The sequence below is a fragment of the Podarcis filfolensis genome, assembly GCF_964270895.1.
Source record: "Podarcis filfolensis genome assembly, chromosome: 17".
Classification (NCBI taxonomy): Eukaryota; Metazoa; Chordata; class Lepidosauria; order Squamata; family Lacertidae; genus Podarcis; species Podarcis filfolensis.
In genome coordinates, this window is record NC_139621.1 from 13,733,190 (window position 1) to 13,757,727 (window position 24,538).

General features: G+C 46.4%; 1 protein-coding gene across 2 annotated transcripts; it reads left to right on the forward strand.

Moving 5' to 3' along the window:
* Positions 1-22,100, forward strand: LOC310752939 (cyclin-dependent kinase 4 inhibitor B-like). Of its 2 annotated transcripts, none has more exons than XM_083594119.1 (2): positions 1-1,518; positions 21,726-22,100. In XM_083594119.1, the coding sequence occupies exons 1-2, from the start codon at positions 1,219-1,221 to the stop codon at positions 21,996-21,998; spliced, it is 573 nt and encodes a 190-aa protein (XP_083450245.1). In that variant the 5' UTR covers positions 1-1,218; the 3' UTR covers positions 21,999-22,100. The 2 variants fall into 2 exon arrangements, with proteins under 2 accessions (XP_083450245.1, XP_083450246.1); XM_083594120.1 differs by lacking the exon at positions 1-1,518 and adding an exon at positions 16,075-16,238.
* The last annotated feature ends 2,438 nt before the right edge of the window (positions 22,101-24,538 follow it).

Here is a 24,538-nt window from a genome sequence, read left to right on the forward strand (position 1 = left end):
AAGCTTGGCCAGCTTCCCTTGCTTTCCGTTTCAGCTAGCGGGATGCTGACGTCCCCGGGGCTCTGCCGGCAGAAGCTGACGCCGCCCCGGGACGAAAACACGGCTGGGGAGGCCGGCTTCCAACGGAAAGCTAGACTAGCCCAGCTTGGCAAGCGCCCCCGCAGCTCCTGCTCTACCCACCCACCACCAAAGGAGCCAACTTCTAGGGACCGAAGTCCTGTTGCGCCCCCATAACATATTTGAGGTGGCGACGCTCTCCCAAAGTTGATGAGCATTGCCATTCAAATGGCGTGCATGCGCTGCATCTTGTGATCGTTTATGTGGAGCGGGACTTTCCTGCTCTCCACCCCCCGCCACGTTTAATTCAAGGTGGCACCCCCGCCCCCCACCCCAAGAGAAGATCTCACTCTTATCCGACCCGGGGAAGCGAAAGGTGGGCTATTGCGCCGCGTCTGCCGCTCGCCTGACAGCAACAACGTCTCCCTTGCCAAGCGCCGCCCTCAACGCGGAAATGCGCGCAGCGGATACGCGCAAGCGAGCTCTCCCGTTCAGGCTGCCCGCTACCCGCAGCCTTGCCCCGATAGGGCCGCTCTCGGCCCGCCTCCCTTCCCTCCCCTTCACCGGCGGAGACCGGTTTGGGCCGAAAAGAAGCCGCCCGCTCCCTCTGCGCCACGCGCGCCTGTTCCCCGGCAGCGCAGCGGGCCGAAAGCGAAGTGGCTTCAGCTGCAGCCCCGTTTAAAACAAACAAAAACGCCGAGCGGCTTCCTGATTGGCTGCACGGTCGGGTCAGATGGTGGTGCGTGTTTTCCACCTAGCAATATCTCCTTTAACGTTTCGAATGGAAACAGAAGGGGAGGAGAGACAGTGGCTGGAGGAGGAGGAAAGGGGATGGTGATGATGGTGATGATGGGGGGGGGGGACAGTGCAGAGCGATCTCCTTCTAAAGCTCTTTTTCTCCTCCTCCTCCTCCCCTTCACTGAAACATGGTGTGGCCCAAACCAACAGGAGGAGGACATCTGCAGGGAACGGCGGGGAGGAACGGAAGGGGAGTAACTTTTTGCGCCTGTGGGGACGCGGGCAACGTGAAACCTCCTTGGCAGAGTGCCAGGGAGCTGAACCTGCTTACATTAGGCTCTGGAGAGAGGAGCTTCCCTCCCCCAGCCACCCTCCCTCTCCGCCTCCCCCCCCCCCTCGCCACACGCTGCTCTTCTCCCCCGGATGCCAGCAGCCAGCCCAACCCCCGGGCGCCAAGGAGAATCCGCGTGCGCTCTCCCTTCCAACGGACCCCTCGCAGCTTTGCCCCGGAGCGACGGGCCCGATGGGCACCCGCGTCAAATGCACCATCCGCTGCGCCAGGCCCAAGAAGCTGCCGCGTCTCCTCAAGCCCCTTCTGGTAAAGCTCATCCGAGATCTCCTGAGGAACCCGGGCAGGAGAAGGCCGCTCCACCATTCCTTGGTGCTGATCGTGCGGAAGAAGCCATGCCAGCCCGCCGAGCCTGGATCCTCGGCCCGGAACAGGTAAGGGAATGGCGAATCTCTTTTAGACGCCTGCCTGCCTCTCTCTCTCTCTCTCCATCTCGCTCGCTCTCTCCCTCCCTCTCTCTCTCTGTTTGTGTGTTCTATCTATTCTATAGAACTCCTTTTCCTAGTAAACAAAAGCCAGGAAATTTCCATCTGCCGAGTCTCCCCTTCTTCCCCCAAGTGGTGAGCGCACTGTTAGAACTCCTGGAATCTGTTTGCCCTGGTTAGGTTTAGAACTGCGGACATCTTTAATTCGAAAGTAACTCCATCATGTCCCTGGTCTGGAGTCCTGAAAGGAGCAGATAGCTCATCCGTAATCGATCTGTCTTTTGTTGGAGGCTAATTTTACCTTGAAATGCCCCTGAGTATGTATGTATGTATGTATGTGTAGAAAGAGATCTGGAGTATGCTTATTTGTGTGCTTTGTAAATGAGAGATTCCATGTGTTTTATGTATTGGGGGGGGGCTCATTTCGGTGAAAGATGAGACTCGCAGGTAAAACAAACGGCAGAAAGACAGATGAACGGCATATATGTTTGTGCATTAGAAGCAGAACAAATAATTGGTCGGCACATTCAACTGCATAGAAGGCTGCTTAAATGGGGACAAATCATTTTGAGAGAAGAATCTCACAAAAACACGCTTCACCACCAAACATTCATATCGAGAAATCTCCTTAGGGTTGACTAAAGAGTGAAATGAGACTGCAGATAATTTGCATAATATTTCAATGCAAAACAAATAGATTGCATTAATAAAATAAAAAATAGGCCTCGAAGATCCGGCCTGCTTCTTTGTTTTCTCTTCCTAGATTAGGTAGGCCTATGCACATTAAAGCAGCACTGCACATTCTGAAATTTTCGGTAGTTGTGGACCACGACATTTAGCCTCTTGCGATAACCACAATCGTTTATATTCTAGGGGGCTTTTTGTAAACTTAGTACTTATTATTTGGCTGTGAGGGCACAATAGGGAGTTACTGAACTGTGCAAAGCTGAAAGTGTGTATGTTGCAACTGGTGTGTGTGGAGAAATCTTCTCCGAAATCCAGTATCTATCTTAATTACATTTTTTAGGTGTTCAGCTAGGAATAGATCTGAAAATGTCAACTTTTGCCACCCCCTCTGTTTAGATTTGTTGCTATTAAGTACAATTGCATGTTTGTTTGTTTTCCAAAGAGCTCATTATATTGCATGTTGACTTTCACTTTGCGAAACTCCTTATTGTACGAAAAATAAAAACTCAATACTGTCCAATGTGGGGGACACTATATAATATTAGAAATGGTTTTTTTAATGGGGCAATATTTATTCCCAATGACATCTGGGCATTAGCTGCGCGAATTAATTTGCTAGAAGACAGCAAAACGTTATCCTTGCCTGGTGTGTGTGGGCTCCTTCGGAGCGTGGCCTCCTTCTGCGAAACAAAGGAACGTGCAGTATTTTGAGGTTTATTTCGCTGGAAAGCCGACCTCCGAAATTAATTGCCGAAAGTATGAAATTCTGGGATCAAAATAGAAAGGCAAATTGGGAAATGCAGCGGATGGACAGACGCCTTGGAGTCTAATTGAGAAGAGTTTAGCACTAACACAGGATATTTTGAAAGGGAACTGTCACAGCTATTTTACACTGATCTTTTTGTGTGTGTGTATTACTATTGTACAACTATTTCTAAGTTCAAATATGCACCATAGATATTCCTTGAGCAATAGGAAGATTTATAGATAAAGGCAGATGCATTTTACAGTCTCGACCCGCGTTTTTGAAGCTGCACTCCTTTTGGGTAGTTTTTCAAGAACTTTCTTGAATTTCGTAAAGTAATGACTTCTCTATTCCACTTTAAATAAACTCTTTCGTGCTTTCACATTTTTTTAAAAAAAATAGTTGTAATCATTACGATCGTTTGCAGAGAATCTCTGGGCAGTTTTTATGGGCCCGAGCCTGCCAAAAGTATATCATGTCGAGCAACACCGTTGTTGAGGACAAGGCAAAATTAAGCACTTTGGCCCAGTTTGAATATTAAAAAATAAAAGTAAAAATCAACAGGCACCTCCCACGGACTTCACTGTGCTAAAATTGCAAGCTAAAGAGCAAAGCGAAGAGGGAAATGGTTGAGCTAAGAACTTGGAATAGCTGCATTGGTTCGTGGTTGCCTGGTTCGCCTTCTGGCAATTGTCGCTTTAGAACAGCAATGCGGATGGTCTCTCTTCAACCCTCTCCCCTCTGCAAAATATTTTATTATAATGGAGAACCGTTACTTTCTCAACTCTGACTAGAATTAGAGGTCACAAAAGCGGCAAGTTTGAGGCACAATCCTACGCGCATCTACTCAGAAGTAAGTGGTACTGAATTCATTCGGGTTTTCCTGCGCGGATCATGCTACGAGGCGTTTATTGCACCCCACCCCTGTGCACGCTTACGCTGTACCCTATGCATGCAACCCTATGCGCATTTACACGGGAGTAAGCGCTGTTGAATGCCATAGGCCTTCCTTCAGATTAAGCACATAGGAGCGCAGTAAGCATTTTAGAGTGCTGCGAGATTCTTCGCTGCAGTAGAGGAATTGGGTTTCCTCCGTTGGAATCTACTGGATTCCTGTTACAGCTATGTCTCTTCTCAGAATTCCAACGATGGTAACCTCCTCAGAAAAAAGCTGGAATGCAAACCAGATGCGTTTGCATCCGCTGTAGCTCGGTGCGCTCTGGTCAGACCAGATCTCTACAAATTTAGGCCATCCTTAACGCCCTCACCCCCAACTAGAATCTTCGGATCCCGCCCAGTTTGCCCGCCTTACAACGCAATCCTGAGCGACGATCCCAGAGTGTTCAGTGAGAATTACTCCCTCGTAAGCCTAGGTTGGGCCTTTGCAGTCCTGAGAAGTAAGGCTGCAATCTTACTCCTACGTAAACAGGGTTAAAACTGCAGCCTTAGCGCTGCTCACCCAGGAGTAAACCCGCTTTGACTTCAGTAGGAATTACTTCTGAGTAAACATACTTCTGAGCGCAGGACCGGGCTCCACTCGCCTGCGTCCCGCAAAAATTGAACCAACAGTATAGCTGCTGCTGATCAGCTGGAGCGGCTGGCCCGACGAGCCCTCCTAATGGTGCCGATCCAAAGTGCGCGCGCAGAGCATCCCGCGCACGGAGCGCAAGCGGCGCGTTTGGAGCAAACACAGCGTCACCCCCTTCACTTCTGTAGAGTGCTCTCTAGTGGGGAGAGGGCTCGAGGGGGGCTCGTTGCAGGTGGGAGAGAGGGCTGCGCGGCTCCCTTTGCCAGCCTCGGGAATCTGTCGGAATTCCGGGGAGCGGGGCCCAGCATTTGGGATGTAGGGAGGCGAGGAGCGGGTCTGCACGCAGAAGGAGCCACAGGTAAAAGAAACACGCCTGCGCGCATCCTTCTGGTCATTCCTCTATAAGGCCTTGGAGAGGCGAGGGGCGGCGCATGGCCTTACAGGAGGTATTCTGCAGGAACACCCGCACCCAGGGGACTTAGCAGTCCCCGCCTATCCCCACCCAATCATTCTATGACACCTGTATGGGGAGATGGGGGGGTTGTTTGGGGACACAGGCAACCGGCCCTGCTCCTGGTTTTTAAGAGGGTTGCTCCTGTTAGCAGAGGAATTGAAACCAGGAACTTGGAGATTTCATAAATGAAGTCGTTGCTGAACGAGGTAGGCGAGTGAGCTCCTGGTAGAATAAACACCACTATCACATACCGTATGTGTGTGTGTGTGTGTGTGTGTGTGTGTGTGTATATATATATATATATATATATATATATATATATATTCTTAAAAAAGGAAGTTGCGCAATCCTCTCTTGCAAGCGAGATGTCCTCCCTCCTTGCCTTCAGGAGGATCAAAATGGAGCACAGCTCTTCTTTTATTAGAATTGTTTTAATATGAAAAACAAAAGCAAGGTTTTCGAGAGTGGGCCTGGAACAAATCTTGGGACAATAAACTATGAAAAGGCAGGAACGGATCCCTTCTTAAACGTACAGGGAGTGGATTTTAATTAATTAATTTACTTATTTACTCCTAGAATGCATTAAGCTGGTTGTAGCGGTGTGCCTCAGTTTCCCCGTCTGTCAATGGCGAGAGAGGAAGAGGCCATATTTCAACGGCACCTGCATGAGTTTAAGGAGATGGTCAGCGAATCCGCCTTTGTCTCGGATCCTGCATACACTGAAAAGCAAAGGCTGCTGATTTTACTCTCAAGCGAAGGTGGCAGAGAAGGTGGCAGAGAATTCTGTTGTTGTGAAATTCTTCCCTCTCTGGCTCCCTTTCTCCAGAGTAGTCTCGATAAGGTGAATCGCGTTAGCTGTGGGATTCAGAGAAGGAAGATCAGGTGAAATCAAATGAGTCCCCGCCTTGCCACCCAATGAATCGCAAAGAAGAGGGGCGGCCCTCGCCCCTCAAAGGAGCTCCTTCCAATACACACACACACAGCGCGCATCGCCAGGTGAAACCCCGGAGATCTGCTGCCAGTCAGTGTTGGGCAATACTGACCTATATATTGACCAGTGGCCTGACTCTGTATGAGGCAGTTTCTGCGTTCCCAGGTGTCTGTCCTCTTTAAAGCGCAATTCAGCATGGATGGGTAGGTCAGTGATCACTGTCACCTGTGCCCTGACTCTTTACACCCTGATCCAAACCGACACGAGCAGGGCGCTGGGCGACCTGGCTGCGAATGAAGGGCATTTTAAACCAGTGCCGTTCGCTGCGGAGCGAACGTGGCCTGGATCGGGGTCTCAGAGTCTTTACGTTCGCTCTGGTCCCAGCAGCCCCACTGATTTCAATAGGGCCCTTTCCTATGACCGGCGCGCAGACGGCAGATAAACTCTGCCTTCGGAGTAGCTTGACGCGCCAGGATCTCTCTACCTCTACAGTCGCTTTAAACACCATTTTTGTAGGCCCGGAAAGTCTAAACACTTGGCACGAGTTTTCTTTGGGTGTTCATGCCATTTAATGATAATGATAATAATAATAAATTGATAGCAAGCTGGGAGGACTCAAAGTCACCGTCTTTCCCCCCTCCCCTGAAGATAATATTTCTCTCTTTATTACAAATTGCATGCTCTTCCTTAAATTTATACACTGTTTTATAATAAAAAAGCTCTCAGAATATTCCACAATTAAAAAGATTTAATGAAATAAAAATATAAAACATCAAATAATCAAACAGCATTTAGAAAGCAGGCAGTAAATAAAGAACAATTTGTTTTAAAACATTTCAGTAGAGGCTCCACCGTCTTTAGCGCTCCTGTTGAACTTGACCAGGCTTAACGCGTTTGGGGGCTCCTGTTAATTGACAAGGCGGACCATTCTGAATGAAGGCACTTCGGTTGTTTCGCATGGGATGCCAGAAGACTTTTCCTTTCCTCTCTCCAAAACCAAGGCTGTGTAGGGAAGCGCTTGTTTTTGCTTTCGTTTTCTTTTTTCCATTTTAATTTTAAGCTCTCAAACTCATTCGGCTTGAGAGAGGCCTACTGCTTCAACTCAAACCTTTCTCTCCAGGGAGGCCTAGGAGCTAAACTACATATCGCACCGCATCCCGGGAGTGCCGCGCTCGTTCCCACAACCCCTTTTTGGAATTCGCTGTCAGGCCATGCCGGTATGGCGGTTGGGTTAGAGGAGACGGACTGAGACTGGAAAGGCGCGAATTCGTAGGAGACGGGCCTCTTGACCATGTTTATCTCAATGGCTCGGTTTAGAGAGTTCAAAGGCTGCCGGGCTGCCAGCGGTTGGGACACGCAAGTGGCAAAGGGTGGATCTTCTTCTTCTTTGGCAATCCTCGTAGAGGAGTAAGATTGTCTTCCATGAACACGGTTTTAACACAGTGTCCGTAGTCACCTACGGACTGGATCCACACCTCCTTCTGGATCCACACCTCCTTCTACAGTGGGACATAGGTTTCCAGGCGGGAGTTGACCCCGGTGAGGATTTGCCAAGCATGCATTCCTCTTAGCACATTTCTCCCTTCTGTCCTGAGTTCGAGTGTCTTTAAAGTCCATGACACCTTTGGTAAAGGCTGTTCTCCAATTTGGTAGGCCTATGTTTCCCAATTGTTGGTGTTCATACTACTTTTTTTTTAAAAAATTGCCTTTTGTTGACCACCAGCATTACGCTTTCCATTTTTAAGTTTGGAATAGAGTAGTTGCTTTGGAAGATGATAATCAGGCATCCGAACAACATGACCAGTCCACCGAAGTTGATGTTGAAGAATCATTGCTTCGACACTGGTGATCTTTGCTTCTTCCAGTACACTGACATTAGTTCTAAAGGGTGACTATCGCTTCCCTGACCTGTTGTTGTTTAGTCGTATCCGACTCTTTGTGACCCCATGGACCACGCCAGGCACTCCTATCGTCCACTGCCTCCCGCAGCTTGGTCAAACTCATGTTGGTCTCTTTGAGAACACTGTCCAACCATCTCGTCCTCTGTTGTCCCCTTCTCCCAGTGCCCTCCATCTTTCCCAGCATCAGGGTCTTTTCCAGGGAGTCTTCTCTTCTTATAAGGTGGCCAAAGTATTAGAGCCTCAGCTTCGGGGTCTATCCTTCCAGTGAGCCTCCCTGACGTATTTGTGGGTTATTCGCTGCTGGAAGCGGATGCCTCTTACTTTAGAGATGCTAAACAGCTCTTCATATTCTTCTTCCATTTATTGATTGGTTTTTGTTTACTACAACTGCTGACGAAAGTGTGAGTGGGAGCCCCCTCGAAATGTTGAAATATGAAGTGCACCTCCTGTTCAGTGTGCCAGCCAGCCAGCCCTGCCCTTTTCTAAGGCACGCCATTCCGCCCCCTGATCCAGCCATCCTTTTTGCCTCCCCTTGCCCGCCCTTTAAGAAGCGGGAGGCATTCCGTGGCCAATGAGCGTGCGCTTTCTTCCTCTGCGGAGATTCCACTCGAGGGTCCCCCCACAGTCAAAATATTATTTGATTGCTTGTAGTTGTAGCTGTACAAACTTTTGGGTCCCCCCAAGCTTGTTGCTTCCTTTGTCGTGTGTCTGGATGGTGCCCTTTTGGCTAGCTGGGAGAACCTGCCTGTTCTTTGTATGTAGGTATGGCGTTGCCAGGCTTTATGTTGGGATAGGCGGAGGAGACCCCTTCATGGATCACTGCCTTGTCGTGGCGAAGGGGCTTGAATAACTTAGAGAAGCTATGAGCTATGCTGTGCAGGGCCACCCAAGATGGACAGGTCATAGTGGAGAGTTTTGACCAAACATGATCCACCTGGAGCAGGAACCGGCAAGCCACTCCAGTATCCCTGCCAAGAAAACTCCATGGACAAAGACAACAGGCATATAAAGTTTAGACTAAATGTGATCCACCTGGAGAAGGAACTGGCAAACCACTCCAGTGTTTTGCCAAGAAAACTCCATGGACATAAAAAAGGAGAGCTTTGAGAAAAAAGTGAGAGTTTCCAAGGCATGCTCTAGTTCATGGGGTCACGAAGAGTCAAACACGACTAAGACAACTAAACAACAACAACAACAACAGGTGGAGCAGAACCTCAGTTAAGTATTTTTATTGATTTGCTCGCACCCGTCGGCTACGCCAAGTATGTTGGGTGATAAAGATCATCATATTCTGCCCACTTCCTCTCGGGAGCTGAAGAGACCTTTCAGGCCTCTCTCATTGGCAGATGAGCGTTTCAGATGCCTTAGGAAATTCCCCAGTAACTGCCACTGCTTGAGGGTCCCGTCTCAGCTTTAACCATAGAAACCAATAAAATATTTGAGGGGGCCGGCCCACCCCCCTTGTTAATGGGCATTCCCATTCAAATAGTTTGCCTGTGCCATGTCATGTGATTGATTATGTGGGGCGTTGCTTACCCGCACCCCCCCCCGATATTTTATTGAAGTTGGCACCCCTGGCTATAACTCTGCATTAGTGTGGGGTGTGGCTGGGGGGGGCGTGCGAACGAGGGGGATACTTTTTTCTTTTGGCTTACTGTTGAAGCGCCCATCTTAAGAACCAAGGTGAAGTGGTTTGAGTTTCCACAAAAGGCAATTGAGAGGTGTCATGGGAGAAGTTTTGTGGAGTTTAACGTGGCATGGAGAAAGGGAAAAAAGGAAGGGTTTTTTTTCCTCGCTCTCTCCTTGACACCAGAACTCGAGGACATGCAATGAAGCTGAATTTGGGGCGGTTCCGGGCGGATGGGGCGCGCGGTCCGACTAGGGAACTGGCTCCCGCAGGAGGCCGTGAGATCGCCACCAACTTGAATGGCTTTCAAAGACAATTGGGCAAGCCTAGGGAGGAGAGAGCGATAGGCGGCTAGCTGCCACTATGGCTCGGCTCTGCTTCCATCATCAGAGGCAGCAAAGCTTCAGAAGACCAGTTGTTGGAAAACACAGGAGGGGAGAAGGCTCTGGTGCTCAAAACCTGCTTGAGGGTTTCTCATTGGCTGGTCAATGGCAGGGGTGGGACATTGGTCTGATCTAGCAGGCTCTTTTTTTTTTTTAGAAATATTTATTAAGATTTTACAAAGACAAATATACAAAAACACATAATAATAAAAGGAAAAAAATAAAAATAAAAAGATAAGTAAAACATACAGAAACAACAAGAAAAATTAAAAACAATTGTTTTTCATAACATAAAACTCATTTGCTTGTTTCTTTGACTTCCTCACACCTCCCCTTCTTGTATTCCCATTTAAATAATCAAATCAGCAAATCCTTACCCTCTTTCATTTATCTTATCTCTATAACTTAACATTTTATAACTCAGTATTTTCATCCATTATCAATTCATTTTTGCATATTCTTATTAACTTTGTTGCCAATACCACTTATTTCCAATCCAACACCATTTTAATTATTTTTTTTTACCTAATTATACTCTTCTTCCATATTCTTAAAGCATTACAGCTGGAAACCACTTAATTTCTATCCAACATCATTCTAACATTCATTAATTTTGCAATATTTCTGTAAATAGTCTTTAAATTTCTTCCAATCTTCTTCCACCGCCTCTTCTCCCTTGTCCCGGATTCTGCCAGTCATTTCTGCCAGTCCCATATAGTCCATCATCTTCATCTGCCATTCTTCCAAAGTGGGTAAATCTTGTGTCTTCCAATACTTTGCTATAAGTATTCTTGCTGCTGTTGTAGCGTACATAAAAAAAGTTCTGTCCTTCTTTGGCACCAATTGGCCGACAATGCCCAGAAGAAAGGCCTCTGGTTTCTTCAGGAAGGTATATTTAAATACCTTTTTCATTTCATTATAAATCATTTCCCAGAAAGCCTTAATCCTTGGGCACGTCCACCAAAGGTGAAAGAATGTACCTTCAGTTTCTTTACATTTCCAACATTTATTATCGGGCAAATGATAGATTTTTGCAAGCTTGACTGGGGTCATGTACCACCTGTATATCATCTTCATAATATTCTCTCTTAAGGCATTACATGCCGTAAATTTCATACCGGTGGCTGATCTAGCAGGCTCTTATGGTGGGTGTGGGTGTGGGTGTTTGTAAGCTACAAGTACAGTGGTACCTCGGGTTAAGAACTTAATTCGTTCTGGAGGTCCGTTCTTAACCTGAAACTGTTCTTAACCTGAGATACCACTTTAGCTAATGGGGCCTCTCGCCGCCGCGGCGCGATTTCTATTCTCATACTGAAGCAAAGTTCTTAACCCGAGGTACTATTTCTAGGTTAGCGGAGTCTGTAACTTAAAGCGTCTGTAACCTGAAGCGTCTGTAACCCAAGGTACCACTGTATCCCTTGGATAACCCAAGCCACAGGTCCAATGACATGGGCGTAGCCAGGATTTATTTTAAGGGGGCAGGCTTTATCTTGGGGGTTGGGGCAGAACCGAGTTATCTACGATGCAATCGGTCAATGAGTTAAGTATTTTTATTTACTTACTTGATTTTTTTTGGGGGGGCGGGCAGCTGCCCCCTGCACCCCTGGTTATGCCCAAGACCTGTGATCCGCCTGGCAATGGATGTGATCCTCCTCCTCTCCCCTCACCCTCCTCTCCACGTGGAGCCCCTGCAAAGTCCTGGAAGATTCCGCCTTCGAGACTGCAGCAGGAGGGTGGGAGCTGTCCGGACGCCACAGGAGAGCACGATTTCGAAAGGGATTTTCTACTCTTAATATAGGCCTACTTGGAAAAAAGCTGCAGGATCCTTCTGTCACAACAACACACTATACAGTTCTCTTGCAGACACACCAGTGTGGGACAAGCCAAGTTTGGGAATTACTGATTTAAGAGTATTAACAAAACGCGTGAACGCCACATTAGCCCGAAAGCGAACTCTATTCCACAGAAGATCTTAGCTGCTGATGACAACGTATTTCTAATGCAACCTTTTGAGCAAAGAATGCTAAATTAACGAGGACAAATCATTTATTTATTTATTTATTTATTTTGCTGTTGGCTAAGGACTTTGCAAGTTTACTTTGGGTGTACATTCAGAACCCGCCCCAAATGTGTGGCAGAGTAGACAATTCATTTTACTTCGGGACAGTCTTGAGAAACTGCATGGTTTATAATTCATCACCTCCCTGCTCTCCCCCTCCCTCGCCCAATTCTCAGAAATGTTCTCAAAGCAAAAATTTTAATACGTAGGAGCTTCTCAGAGGTTAAAAAGTGCAATTTCTTCTATCACGCTTGAAATTTGCGTGTGAATTCACAGAACCAGAGAATTGTAAGGTTGGAAAGGACTCTGAGGGTCATATAACCCAACTATCTGAAATGCAGACGGCCGTCCAACCTCTGTTTAAAAACAATCCGATGAAGGAGAGTCCACCACCTTCGGAGGAAGTCCGTTCCGCTGTCCAACAGCTCTTACTGTCAAAAGGTTCTTCCTGATGTTTAGGTAGAATTGTTGTTGTTGTTTAGTCGTTTAGTCGTGTCCAACTCTTCGTGACCCCATGGACCAGAGCACTCCAGGCACTCCTGTCTTCCACTGCCTCCCGCAGTTTGGTCAAACTCATGCTGGTAGCTTCGAGAACACTGTCCAACCATCTCGTCCCCTTCTCCTTGTGCCCTCCATCTTTCCCAACATCAAGGTCTTTTCCAGGGAATCTTCTCTTCTCATGAGGTGGCCAAAGTATTGGAGCCTCAGCTTCACTATCTGTCCTTCCAGTGAGCACTCAGGGCCTATTTCCTTCAGAATGGAGAGGTTTGATCTTCTTGGGTTGATTTAGATGAGATCAACTCGAAAAGCGCACGTGGCCTTTCCGGCGGGTAAAAGGGAAGTCTCGATTCATTTTCTGCCCAGAGCCCAGAGCCCGAGCAGGATTTGAACTATGAGCAGCAGAAGGAATTAGAGATTAAAGTATTGTTGTCATGCTATAAGAGATAGAAAAGAAAACACCACGGGAAACGGGGTGGGAAGTCCACGAAAGAGAAAGAAAAATTATTATGTATTGGAGTGTATATCATAGAATCATAGATTTGTGGAGTAGAAAGGCACCCTGAGGATCATCTAGTCCAACCCTCTGCAAGGCTGGAATATGCAGCTGTCCCATAAGGGGATGGAACCTGCAAACTTGACGTCATCAGCACCGCGCTTTAACCAACTGAGCTAACAAGAGGATCATATGTTAAACTTTTGAAAATTTAATAAAATATAATTTTTAAAAAGAATTGCTCAATGTAGATGATAGATAGAGATAGAGATGATAGATAGATAGATAGATAGATAGATAGATATAGATAGATAGATATAGATAGATAGATAGATAGATATAGATAGATAGATAGATAGATAGATAGATAGATAGATATAGATAGATAGATAGATAGATAGATAGATAGATAGATATAGATAGATATGCAAGGGGTGGGGATCAAGTTATGAATGGAAGTCGGATTCTCCCCTACTCCCTTCCTCTTCCTCCCCCCAGAAGTGTTGAGCTTCTAGCCGCTCATTGGTAAAGCAAAGCCATTTTAGACACAAGACATCTTATAGTCTCATGCACTTGGACCCAAGTCTTAGAGCTGGGAGTTCTTGCCCCGGAGAGCTCCCTCAATATGAAGCAGCGGCCTAAATCTTTATGTTTGCTTTAGCAGAAGCAAGTTCAATGAGGCTTACTCGCAGATCATGTACAGGTTATGCAGCTGATATAAAGAGCCATATTCCTATGCCGTCAGTTTCTCTCCCGCCCCCCTTATAAGGATTTTATGTTTAAATGATTTCTTCTGTTCTAAAGGATTGTAGTTTACCACCCTGGGGGAGTTCTGAGTGAAGGGCTGGACTATACGTCTAAATAATAATAGCACCATGCATAGAACTGAGAACCTCAGAAAAAGACGCATCAATGTCCAGAACATCCTATATGCATGGCTATAGTTCTATGCGCGATGATGTCGGAGGAAATCTCACGGAAGCAGGCAGCGAGATTCGCTTTCCAATCAACCAGACGCAAGGCAACGGCCTAAGCGCCAAATAGAAGGCGCCTGAACTGAACTCGGCGATATTTACCCCGAAGTAAACTTGCTTAGCAGGCCGAGGAGGGGCAGCCTCTGACCCTGAAGGTGTACCACCCCCACCCCCACCCCCACCGCGTCCCTTGGTCATGCTGGATGGGGCTTAAGGGCGTTGGGAGTCCAGACAAATCTGGAAGGGCGCCGTCCCTCATCCTGGGGACTTCAGCATGCAACAGTGTCCCAGGACCCAAGCCCTGATGCGCACAGGTGGTGGCCGCTCAGGTTTCCATGGAGCTCAACGGGACTGTTTTTTCTCTCTCTCCACGAGCGTGCCTATCCCTTCTCTCTAAATCTCCCACTACTCTTTCCACACTGCGCCCCTATTTGCTTTCCTCCCTCCTTTCCTTGACGGCTGGGGGCGTGGAGAGCTTCTAGGTTGAGGAAAAGCCGCCACTCCACGAAACCACGTTGAATCCCAGCTTCGGAGAACGCCAGGATATAATGACTACTGCTACTAATGTGTATTTGTGTGTACCACTTGACCGCTGCTTTTCACCCTAGCCTACCCCGCAGGGTTTTTTGCGGATAAAATGGGGCAAAGACCAAGGGCGACTGCTAGAGAGCTCCATTATTAGGGTCCACAAATGAATCAGAAGTCCCCAAGTTCTCAGTGGCTTTCCCTAGTGTTTTCTCTTTGTCTTTGTTAAATGTCTCTCCAAGGCTTCCTTGTGGTAAATGCATCTCCAGGCTTCTCCACACGCTGAGTGATTTCAAAGCAACTTCCTTAGGCTGAATGGTATGCGCACTTACCTGGGAGTAAGTCCCATTGAACACAGTGGAGCTTAGTTCTGAGTAGAGGTGTATAAAACCGCGCTGTGACATCCGTGAGCAGGGTGGACTCGCTGGAGCTCCTTTCTTGAAGAGCAGAGGAAAAGCCGAGGGATTTGCTGACAAACGGGGACAGACAAAGCAGCACAGGCTTTGCTTCAGGAGCCCAAGGGATGAGACAAGATTTCATCGCCCACCATGTGGTCCCGTGTGCTAGAGACCGATTAGGGTGAAATGTACCTCAATACCCTTTTGCATTTTTGCTAAAATAAATCTGATTGCCTGACTTTTTCGTTGTTTAGCTTTAGGCTGGAGGGGGATTCCAAAGTTTTGTTTGTGTTTACTTATTTAATCCCAAATTTTGGATTGCTTTCCATAAAACACCTCGGAGCGTTTTGAGGGGTGATATGATAACCATCTCCAAATACATGAAGGGCTGTCAGATCGTGAATGATGGAGAAAGTTTGTTTTCTGCTGCTCAGGTGGGTAGCAATGGATTCAAATTACAAGAAAGGTAATTCTACCTAATTTTAATTTGGTGACAGCACTCACGAAATTAAAAGACGCCTGCTTCTTGGGAGAAAAGCAATGACAAACCTAGACAGCATCTTAAAAAGCAGAGACATCACCTTGCCGACAAAGGTCCGTATAGTTCAAGCTATGGTTTTCCCAGTAGTGATGTATGGAAGTGAGAGCTGGACCATAAAGAAGGCTGATCGCTGAAGAATTGATGCTTTTGAATTATGGTGCTGGAGGAGACTCTTGAGAGTCCCATGGACTGCAAGAAAATCAAACCTATCCATTCTGAAGGAAATCAGCCCTGAGTGCTCACTGGAAGGACAGATCCTGAAGCTGAGGCTCCAATACTTTGGCCACCTCATGAGAAGAGAAGACTCCCTGGAAAAGACGACTAAACGACTAAACAACAAGAACAACAAATCAACCCATATCCACAAAGCTTTTCCCCTCGCCCCAATGCATCTAGGCGCGGCAATGCAAGGAGACTTTAAAAAAGGCCCCCTACAGTTTGCCACTATAGTAAATCTAACGGTCCGAACGCTCATGTAATGTGTGTTAACATTTAAGCTCAGGCGAGACGACCCAGTAACTCTCGCTGCAAAAAAACAGCTTGGCAATGCCGCCCGTCTCCCCTTTCCGCCCTCGAGCCGAGCTCTTGCAAGCTTGGTGCGCGGCCAAGCAGCACCAAGAGCCCCGCCCCCCTCTCGCTGAAAGTGCGCCTGTCATTTGTTGTCCGGGGCGGGGCGGGCGCTGGCTATAGTTCCTGCACCCAATTGGATCAGCTGTGCGCGCACGGCAGCCGCGCGAGATCTAGGTGGGCCGCATCGCCTCGGTCTGCAGACAGGGCACGCGTGGCGCACGGGATGGGGACGCAGCAAGCCAACGCGCTCACTCGCGCGGCCGCCGAAGGGAACTTGGCACAAGCGCGCAGGCTGCTGGACGCGGGAGCGGACCCCAATGGCCTGAACTGCTTCGGCAGGAGTCCGATCCAGGTAGTGGTCAGGGCGGAACGGGCTGCCTGTTTGACAATGAAAGGAAAAAAAGTGCTCAAACCGCGGCTTTCCGTCCTAAGTGCGAGCACGCATCTGGTGCGCAAAAGCGGGCTTGGAGACGTTGCAATGGAACCCCGGGGGATGGGTCGGTAATAGGAGAGCGAGAGAATCGGGGGGGGGGGAGGGGGAATCTGTGAGCTTACCTCTGCTGCTGTAAAGAAAGATTTTGGAGAACAGGACAAATAAACTTTCCTTGTCGTTGTCAAGGTGACAGATTTAGGAAATTGCCCATGAAAGGATTTCTCTTCTCTTTCGCACCATTTTTCTCCGTCTGCAGAAGGGTTTGCACACGCGCCCGCACGCACACTCCTATAACGTTTCTGAGTAGCCAAGCTCTGCTAAGCACCTTCTGAAATATATTTCCGCTTCAAGGGATTCCTCCCTTTTCAAAGTTATATATCTGCTTTCGTTTCTGGCGAGAGATATCCTCTCCTCCTCAACGAATCCCCATATTAAATAGCAATTATCATCTTCTCTTAAGGAGCCGTTTAGGACGTGCGCTTTCTCTAACTTACATTGGTCTTCAGCACGTGGCTTTCCGGGGAGGGCACGTACCCAGGAAATAAATAGAATTTCTTAACTGCCGGCGTGAATGGAGCGTCAAACTCCGGTCGCAAGCGTGAGGCGATCGCGCCTTTGAGCGATTCGGGTTGCTTCGCAGCCGTCCCGACGGACCTCCATTTTAATCTGCATTATTCTACATCGCAACAAAATGCTCTTGCCCACCTCCCAAAATGGCTGGCTTCTCTGCGGATGGCGACTGTTAGAAACACCCAGGAATTTGTGTGAAACCTATTTTTTTGCAAAGCTGATTTCTGTATTAATTTGTTGGAGGAGGAACAGACACTTTTACAAAAATAAAATTAAAGGGCGGGGAGCCTCTGAGGCGCAAGACTGCCCGCGAGGTTTAAGCACTGGAGAAAAGTATATATTATATTTCCTTTATAATAATAACCAGAAACCGGAAATGCTCCTAAGAAACATTATGAGCAGAAAGGGGAAGGGGGTGCCTAGCTCTCGATCAACGCTTTGTGCAGAAGAGCTGATTCTTAGGCTGCAATCCTGTGCGCACTTAGCTGGAAGCAGGACCCTACTGAATTCGGTAGCACTTGCTTCTGAGTAGACATGGATAGGCATGCGCTATGAATGATCTTTTTCTTGATTCTGTTTTGTTTTTTAAAAAGACACCTTTAACAACGCGAGTCCGTAGCTGGGAGTCAGCCCTATTGAATTTAATGGTACTTACTCGTGAGTAGGACAGTGCAGGTCAAATTATACGGGACTCAACTATTTCTGAGAAGATATGGCTAGGCTTGGGCAGGGCTGTAAATTATTTACCGATTTTTATTTTCATTTTTGCTCCTCACCGTTCTTGGAATTATATAGCTACCGGCGTTGCCAAATGGATCCCTCAACTGTTTCCGTCTTTCAAATCTGATAAATGTTCGACCATATAGTCCCATCAGCATGTGTTTCAGTATGGAGAAAGAGTGTCCCTCGGTGGTACAGCACAATATTTGCGTGGCGGGGTTGACTGTCCTGGAGAGATCCCCTGCCTCAAATCCTGGAGAGTCGACTCCAAATACACTGCGATCTGCTCACAGTACAGTGGTACCTCGGGTTACATACGCTTCAGGTTACAGACTCCGCTAACCCAGAAATAGTGCTTCAGGTTAAGAACTTTGCTTCAGGATGAGAACAGAAATCGCGCGGCGGCAGCGGGAGGCCCCATTAGCTAAAGTGGTGCTTCAGGTTAAGAACAGTTTCAGGTTAAGTACGGACCTCCGGAACGAATTAAGTACTTAACCCGAGGTACCACTGTATAAAAAACCTGACAGTGGACCAAAGTTGTTGAGCTTTTGTTAGGAAGCCCAAGTTTCCCCCCTATTTTTATTGGTGGGGGGGAGATCACTGAGGGGCCAAAGATCTACCAGGATCTACCGCTAGATCACGATCATGCCAGGTCAGTGTAAAGAAAGGCTTCGCTAGATGGACCAGAGGTTTGACGGAGGATGGACCAGCGCCCGGGCAGGTTCCTAGCAGTGAGTAAGACCAGCACCCTCCGTTTCCTTCTCAAAACAGCGACCCTTGCAAGGCAAACTGCTCACCCGCTCCTCATCACAATCCATCTGAATTCAATTGTGGTTTTCAGTTCGATTCCTTTGCGGATGAGGGTGTAAAACGGAGACTTGACATAAATAAATCAACTCAATAAATCTACTCAATCTAACGTTGAGATTCTCGCGTTAACAAAGTCCCACTAACTGAAACCACTCTTAAGTCAATTATTTCGTATTATAACTTTTTTTTAAAAAACGTGTTACTTATTTAGAAGTACAGTGGTACCTCGGGTTACATACGCTTCAGGTTACAGACTCCGCTAACCCAGAAATGGTGCTTCAGAACTTTGCTTCAGGATGAGAACAGAAATCGTGCTCCGGCGGCTCGGCGGCAGCAGGAGGCCCCATTAGCTAAAGTGGTGCTTCAGGTTAAGAACAGTTTCAGGTTAAGTACGGACCACCGGAACGAATTAAGTACTTAACCCGAGATACCACTGTAGGGGGAAAGGGTCGGCTGAGCGATCCTAAGCCTCCTCGGCTCCGACGGCAGTCGAATCGCCCATTGAGGTTACCCCGATTGACACAACGGAGAGACAGCGGTGGATGGATGTTGTTTCTTGATTTCAGTTTGATTATCCAGTTAGTACAAGTGAGATACCCAAATTACTACCGTAAGAGACACGCGGTGCTTTCAGAATTATCAAATGGAACTGGGCAATTGTTCTTTTTGACAGTGCTCCAGGGCAGGATCCCTCTAAGGTTGCGCTAAGGTTATCCTGAGCCGTAGCTGTCAACATTTCCCCTTTTTAAAGGGAAATTCCCTTATTCCGAATAGGATTCCTCGCAAGAAGAGGGAAAAGTTGACAGCTATGTCCTGAGCCTGTCCACTTAGAGGTAAGACTCGCTAGGTCTCCGCTCCTTCCTCCCCGAAATACCTATGCCAAAATATTCAGGTAGGTAGCCGTGTTGGTCTGACGCAGTAGAAATATATATTAAAAAAACAGGTCTACCACACCTGTCAGCCAATCACCCATTCCCACCACCCTTCTGAGTAATACCTCTCCCCACCCTTTCACTATATATAAAGGTCTGGTGACTTCTGTTTCAGTGTATCTGCAGAAGTGTGCATGCACACGAAAGCTCATACCAAGAACAAACGTAGTTGATCTTTAAGGTGCTTCTGGACAATTTTTTAAATATATATATATATTTATATGCCAAAAGATTAATGAAATTTAAGGTTGCAATTCTGCCCTTACAGACCTGGGAATAAGTCCCACTGAATTTAATAGGATCCTGAATAGACCTGGTTAGGATTCTGCTGTAAATCTCATTGAACTAGTATACATTTGCCTGGGAGTAAACCCCTTTCTGCTTATTTGGAGAGTGGTTGTCTATTATTATTATTATTATTATTATTACTACTACTACTATAATTACTATTATTATTATACCACTCTTCATCTGTAGATCTCAGGGCAGTTCACAACATAAAATTACAATATTAAAAGCCACAAAGTACACAATAAAAATAAGAACTAAACCAAACCGATAATCCCCACTCCCACAATTTTCATTTACACCCCTACTTTCCTCAAAGGACCTCAAGGGTGAAGTACATCTCCTCCCTGTGAGGTAGGTTAGGTTGAGAGGGAGTGACTGGCCGAAGGTCCCCCAGTGACCTTCATATATATGTGTGTGTGTGTGTGTGTGTGTGTGTGTGTGTGTGTTTGTGTGTGTGTGTTCTATCGTGACCCAAGAAAATCATTTAATAAAATCGTAGATATATAGATATATAGATATATAGATATATAGATATATAGATATATAGATAGATATATAGATATATAGATATATAGATATATAGATATATAGATATAGATGATGATAGATAGATAGATATACACACATACACACACATACACTATGTATATATATGTGTGTGTCTGTGTATATACATATATAAAAACATATATAAATATATAAAATATATATTTATATTTTATACATATACATAAATACATATATATAAAATATATATAAAATATGTTTTTATTAAATGGTTTTCTTGGGCCACAATAGAACATACAGAGTCTTTGTTTTCAGAGACTGATTCAAACAAATCAGTCATATTCATAGTGAGACCTTCCTGTTACAGGCAATATGGGCTTGAGGGAAAAGAGAAGAGGGGCGGAAAGGGGAAGGAATTAAAATTTCATTCCTGTACATAGTATATCAGGAAAGCTTTTGTGTCAGCATCACATAAACGCTTACTTTATTTATGGCTGGCTGGGGCGGGGGAAGGGGAAACAAGAGGTCCCACGCGTGGTTGGTTTGCTGTGTGCTTTGTTTGGTGTAGGGGTTGCCTTAATGGGGATTTAAGGCCTCCTTTCCCGGATCCTAGCCTAACACCCTAACCACTACACCACACTGCCTCTCTTGCACTGTAGCATTGCACTCCCAATCTGCATCCAACCCCAAGGGCAGAATTATTCTGTGGCGCTGGGTGAGCTCCCTTCCACCTCTTCAGTCCTGTATTATTATTATCTCCTGCTATTATTTTGATGCCACGTCTGGATCCATCCCTTAAGGAGATGAACCCGGAGTAGCTTACAGCAGCCCCTTGGCCGTGGGGGTGCTGTTGTTTTTTAGTCGTTTAGTCGTGTCCGACTCTTCATGACCCCATGGACCAGAGCATGCCAGGCACTCCTATCTTCCACTGCCTTCCAGAACACTGTCCAACCATCTCATCCTCTGTCGTCCCCTTCTCCTTGTGCCCTCCATCTTTCCCAACATCAGGGTCTTTTCCAGGGAGTCTTCTCTTCTCATGAGGTGGCCAAAGTAGTGGAGTCTCAGCTTCACGATCTGTCCTTCCAGTGAGCACTCAGGGCTGATTTCCTTAAGAATGGATCGGTTTGATCTTCTTACAGACTCTCAAGAGTCTCCTCCAACACCATAATTCAAAAGCATCAATTCTTCGTCGATCAGCCTTCTTTATGGTCCAGCTCTCACTTCCATACATCATTACTGGGAAAACCATAACTTTAACTATATGGACCTTTGTCGGCAAGGTGATGTCTCTGCTTTTTAAGATGCTGTCTATGTTTGTCATTGCTTTTCTCCCAAGAAGCAGGCGTCTTTTAATTTCGTGACTGCTGTCACCATCTGCAGTGATCATGGAGCTCAAGAAAGTAAAATCTCTCACTGCCTCCATTTCTTCCCCTTCCGGGTCCTGGGGGTACCTCCGCTTTAATTCAGAACACCGAAAATGGAATTCGAAAATGGACCACGCAGCTAGTGGCAATCCTAGGCGGAGCGCGGCGCTGGCGCCTGACTCACGGCGCATCTCTTCTCCTTTGCCTTCCAGGTCATGAGGATGGGGGACCCGCGCGTGGCCGAGCTGCTGCTTCGATGGGGAGCGGATCCCAACGTGCCCGATCCCTCCACCGGCTCCTGCCCCGCGCACGACGCGGCCCGGGAAGGCTTCCTGGACACGCTGCGCGTGCTGCGCTCAGGCGGAGCGCGACTCGACCTGCCCGACCGCAGAGGGCGCCTCCCGGTTGACGTGGCTGAAGAGAATGGGCACCGCCACGTCGTGCGTTATCTGAGCCGGCTGGCGATCGGGGAATCCTGGAGATAATCCAGCAACGATCTAATGCTGCATATGCTTTTGGTAGCACTTCTCCCTTGCATTATTTTGCATGGGTCTTCTTTGCCAAAAAATAAAGTTTTTTTGCAGTAAGTTGTCTTTCTTTCTTTCTTTCTTTCTTTCTTTCTTTCTTTCTTTCTTTCTTTCTTTCTTTCTTTCTTCCTTCCTTCCTTCCTTCCTTCCTTCCTTCCTTCCTTTCTTTCTTTCTTTCTTTCTTTCTTTCTTTCTTTCTTTCTTTCTTCCTTTCCTTTCCTTTCCTTTCCTTTCCTTTCCTTTCCTTTCCTTTTTCCTTTCCTTTCCTTCCTTCTTTCCTTTTTTCCTTCCTTCCTTCCTTCCTTCCTTCCTTCCTTCCTTCCTTCTTTCCTCCCTCCCTCCCTCCCTCCCTTCCTTTCTTTTTTCCTTCCTTCCTTCCTTCCTTCCTTCCTTCCTTCCTTCCTTCCTTTCTCAGCAACAGCCGAAGGGTCTACTCTTCCCAATGCCTGTTTCAGAGCATGACACACATGTAGAGAGGATTCCCCCCCCTCTTTAAACGCTGCAAAATATATTTTCGGGGGAAACATCAGGCTCACGCTGTTCATTTGCTCTCCTTTGTGCGTGCAGTTGCGATGCAAGGCACACACACAAAAAGAGTGCCATTTAAGGGGCAGGAAAAAGGAGGAGTTTATAATACTTAAAATAACTCAGTTGGAATAAGACGTTTGTTCTCCACACCAAGCCTGACGCGGATTTGAATTGCAGAAAGTAGAGTTTGTAAAATTGCAACCGCATAAGCATTCAGGGGCGAGCAAACTCCTATTGGCAGTCGAAGGGCCTTACCTGTGAGTAGACATGTATAGGATCCAGCAATGCAAAACACGCTTATCTGGGAATAAGCATCTTAGTAGAGAGGATCTCATTGTCTGGCCTTCCAAGGTCCAGATCATGATTAGACGGAGAGGAAATCCAGGCGGTGGGGAATTCGAGTCCTACAGGTCGTTCTGGTGGGAGCATTTCCTTGTGGATTTCCTCTACAAATTTATCTGTGGACGGCTTAGAGAGCTCTTTGCACAAGCGGTTTAGAAATCATCTTAAGTACGTCAATAAAATTAGAGAGGATTTATTTAGAATACAGTATAGTTTCTCCCAGAAAGCCTTTATTTAGGAGGCACCACTGACCACGAGTAGAGTGATACATATTTAACACGTGTCGCTCTCCCCTCTCTGCTCGCATGGGCCGAAGGCTGCTAACTGTGCTAACCTTAGTCAAAATAGAGGCCACATACCAAACTACGCGCACTTAAGATTTCTATTGAAATAAATGGTTTCAACGCGCGTTTCTGAATTATGGCTGTGGCGTGCATGCTATTTCCTCTTTATTTAATTTTTTTAAAAAATGTCTGTACTATGCTATTTTCACTTCATTTACTTAAAAAACCCCTCTTTACTGCGTCTTGGGCTTCAGGAACGCAACGCAGAATAAGTGGAGGGGAACTGCCTAAGTATGATGACATCCGATGTCCTTTTAAATTGAGGGTTGTTCTTCTTCTTGTTTTTTTTTTTATATTATGTATTTTTTATATTGTGAACCGCCCTGAGCTCTAGGGATATACGGCGTTATCTTAATACAACAACAACAACAACAACAATAATTAATTTATTATTATCTTAACAACCACAACAACAATGTCACACAGCCCTCCACCCCGCCGCCTCCCACTCCTCCCTCCTATTGAGCATTCCCACGTTATTATAATTCTAGAGAAGTGCCGTGTAAGGCGAACCAGCAGCAGATGACAGTCGCTGGATGAGCCCCTTCACACGATCAAGAAAAGGATGAATGATAATTTCACGCTAAGCAGCTAACGTAAACATACACTGTCAGTCTCTAGACTATGGTCAAGTGCAAGAGCGACAAACCATTGTCGAGAATGAAGCTATTTTGTTACTTATTATCCTTCGGCAGGATAAGTCAATAGCCCCGTCCCTTTTCCAGCCAAAGGACTATCAAGGAATGATTGTTCACGCGCAAGGATCGGACAAGCGAAGGGATTGATCCCTTTGAGCAGCCAGACTTTCATTTATTTTTTTAATAATATATTTATTAAGGTTTAGGAATTTATATAAAACAGAAAAAACAGAACAATAAAAAACAAAAACAATAAAAATACATACAATCCAAACAGAACACATACAAAACAAGTATATTTTCCATCCCTTATATTCATAAAACTTACTTTCCCGACCTCCTCATACCTCCCCTTTCTGTATTCCATTCTCTAATCAAGTCAATTCAGCAAATCCTTCCCCTAATTTCTATATAATTTTTAGCCTTTCTTTTCTTAATCACATAATCATTACAGCTTTTAACCCCTTAATTTCTAAATCAACATCGTTCTAGCCTTCAATAATTTTACAATGTTTCTTAAGATAGTCCTTAAATTTCTTCCAATCTTCTTCCGCCGTCTCTTTTCCCTGGTCTCGAATTCTGCCGGTCATTTCTGCCAGTCCCATATAGTCTATCACTTTCATCTGCCATTCTTCCACGGTGGGTA

Bases quoted from the DNA above. Each gene is read 5' to 3' on its own strand.
- LOC310752939 (XM_083594119.1), top strand. From the start codon at position 1,219: ATGCCAGCAGCCAGCCCAACCCCCGGGCGCCAAGGAGAATCCGCGTGC. The intron at 1,519-21,725 runs GTAAGGGAATGG...TTTGCCTTCCAG, and splicing joins GGATCCTCGGCCCGGAACAG to GTCATGAGGATGGGGGACCC.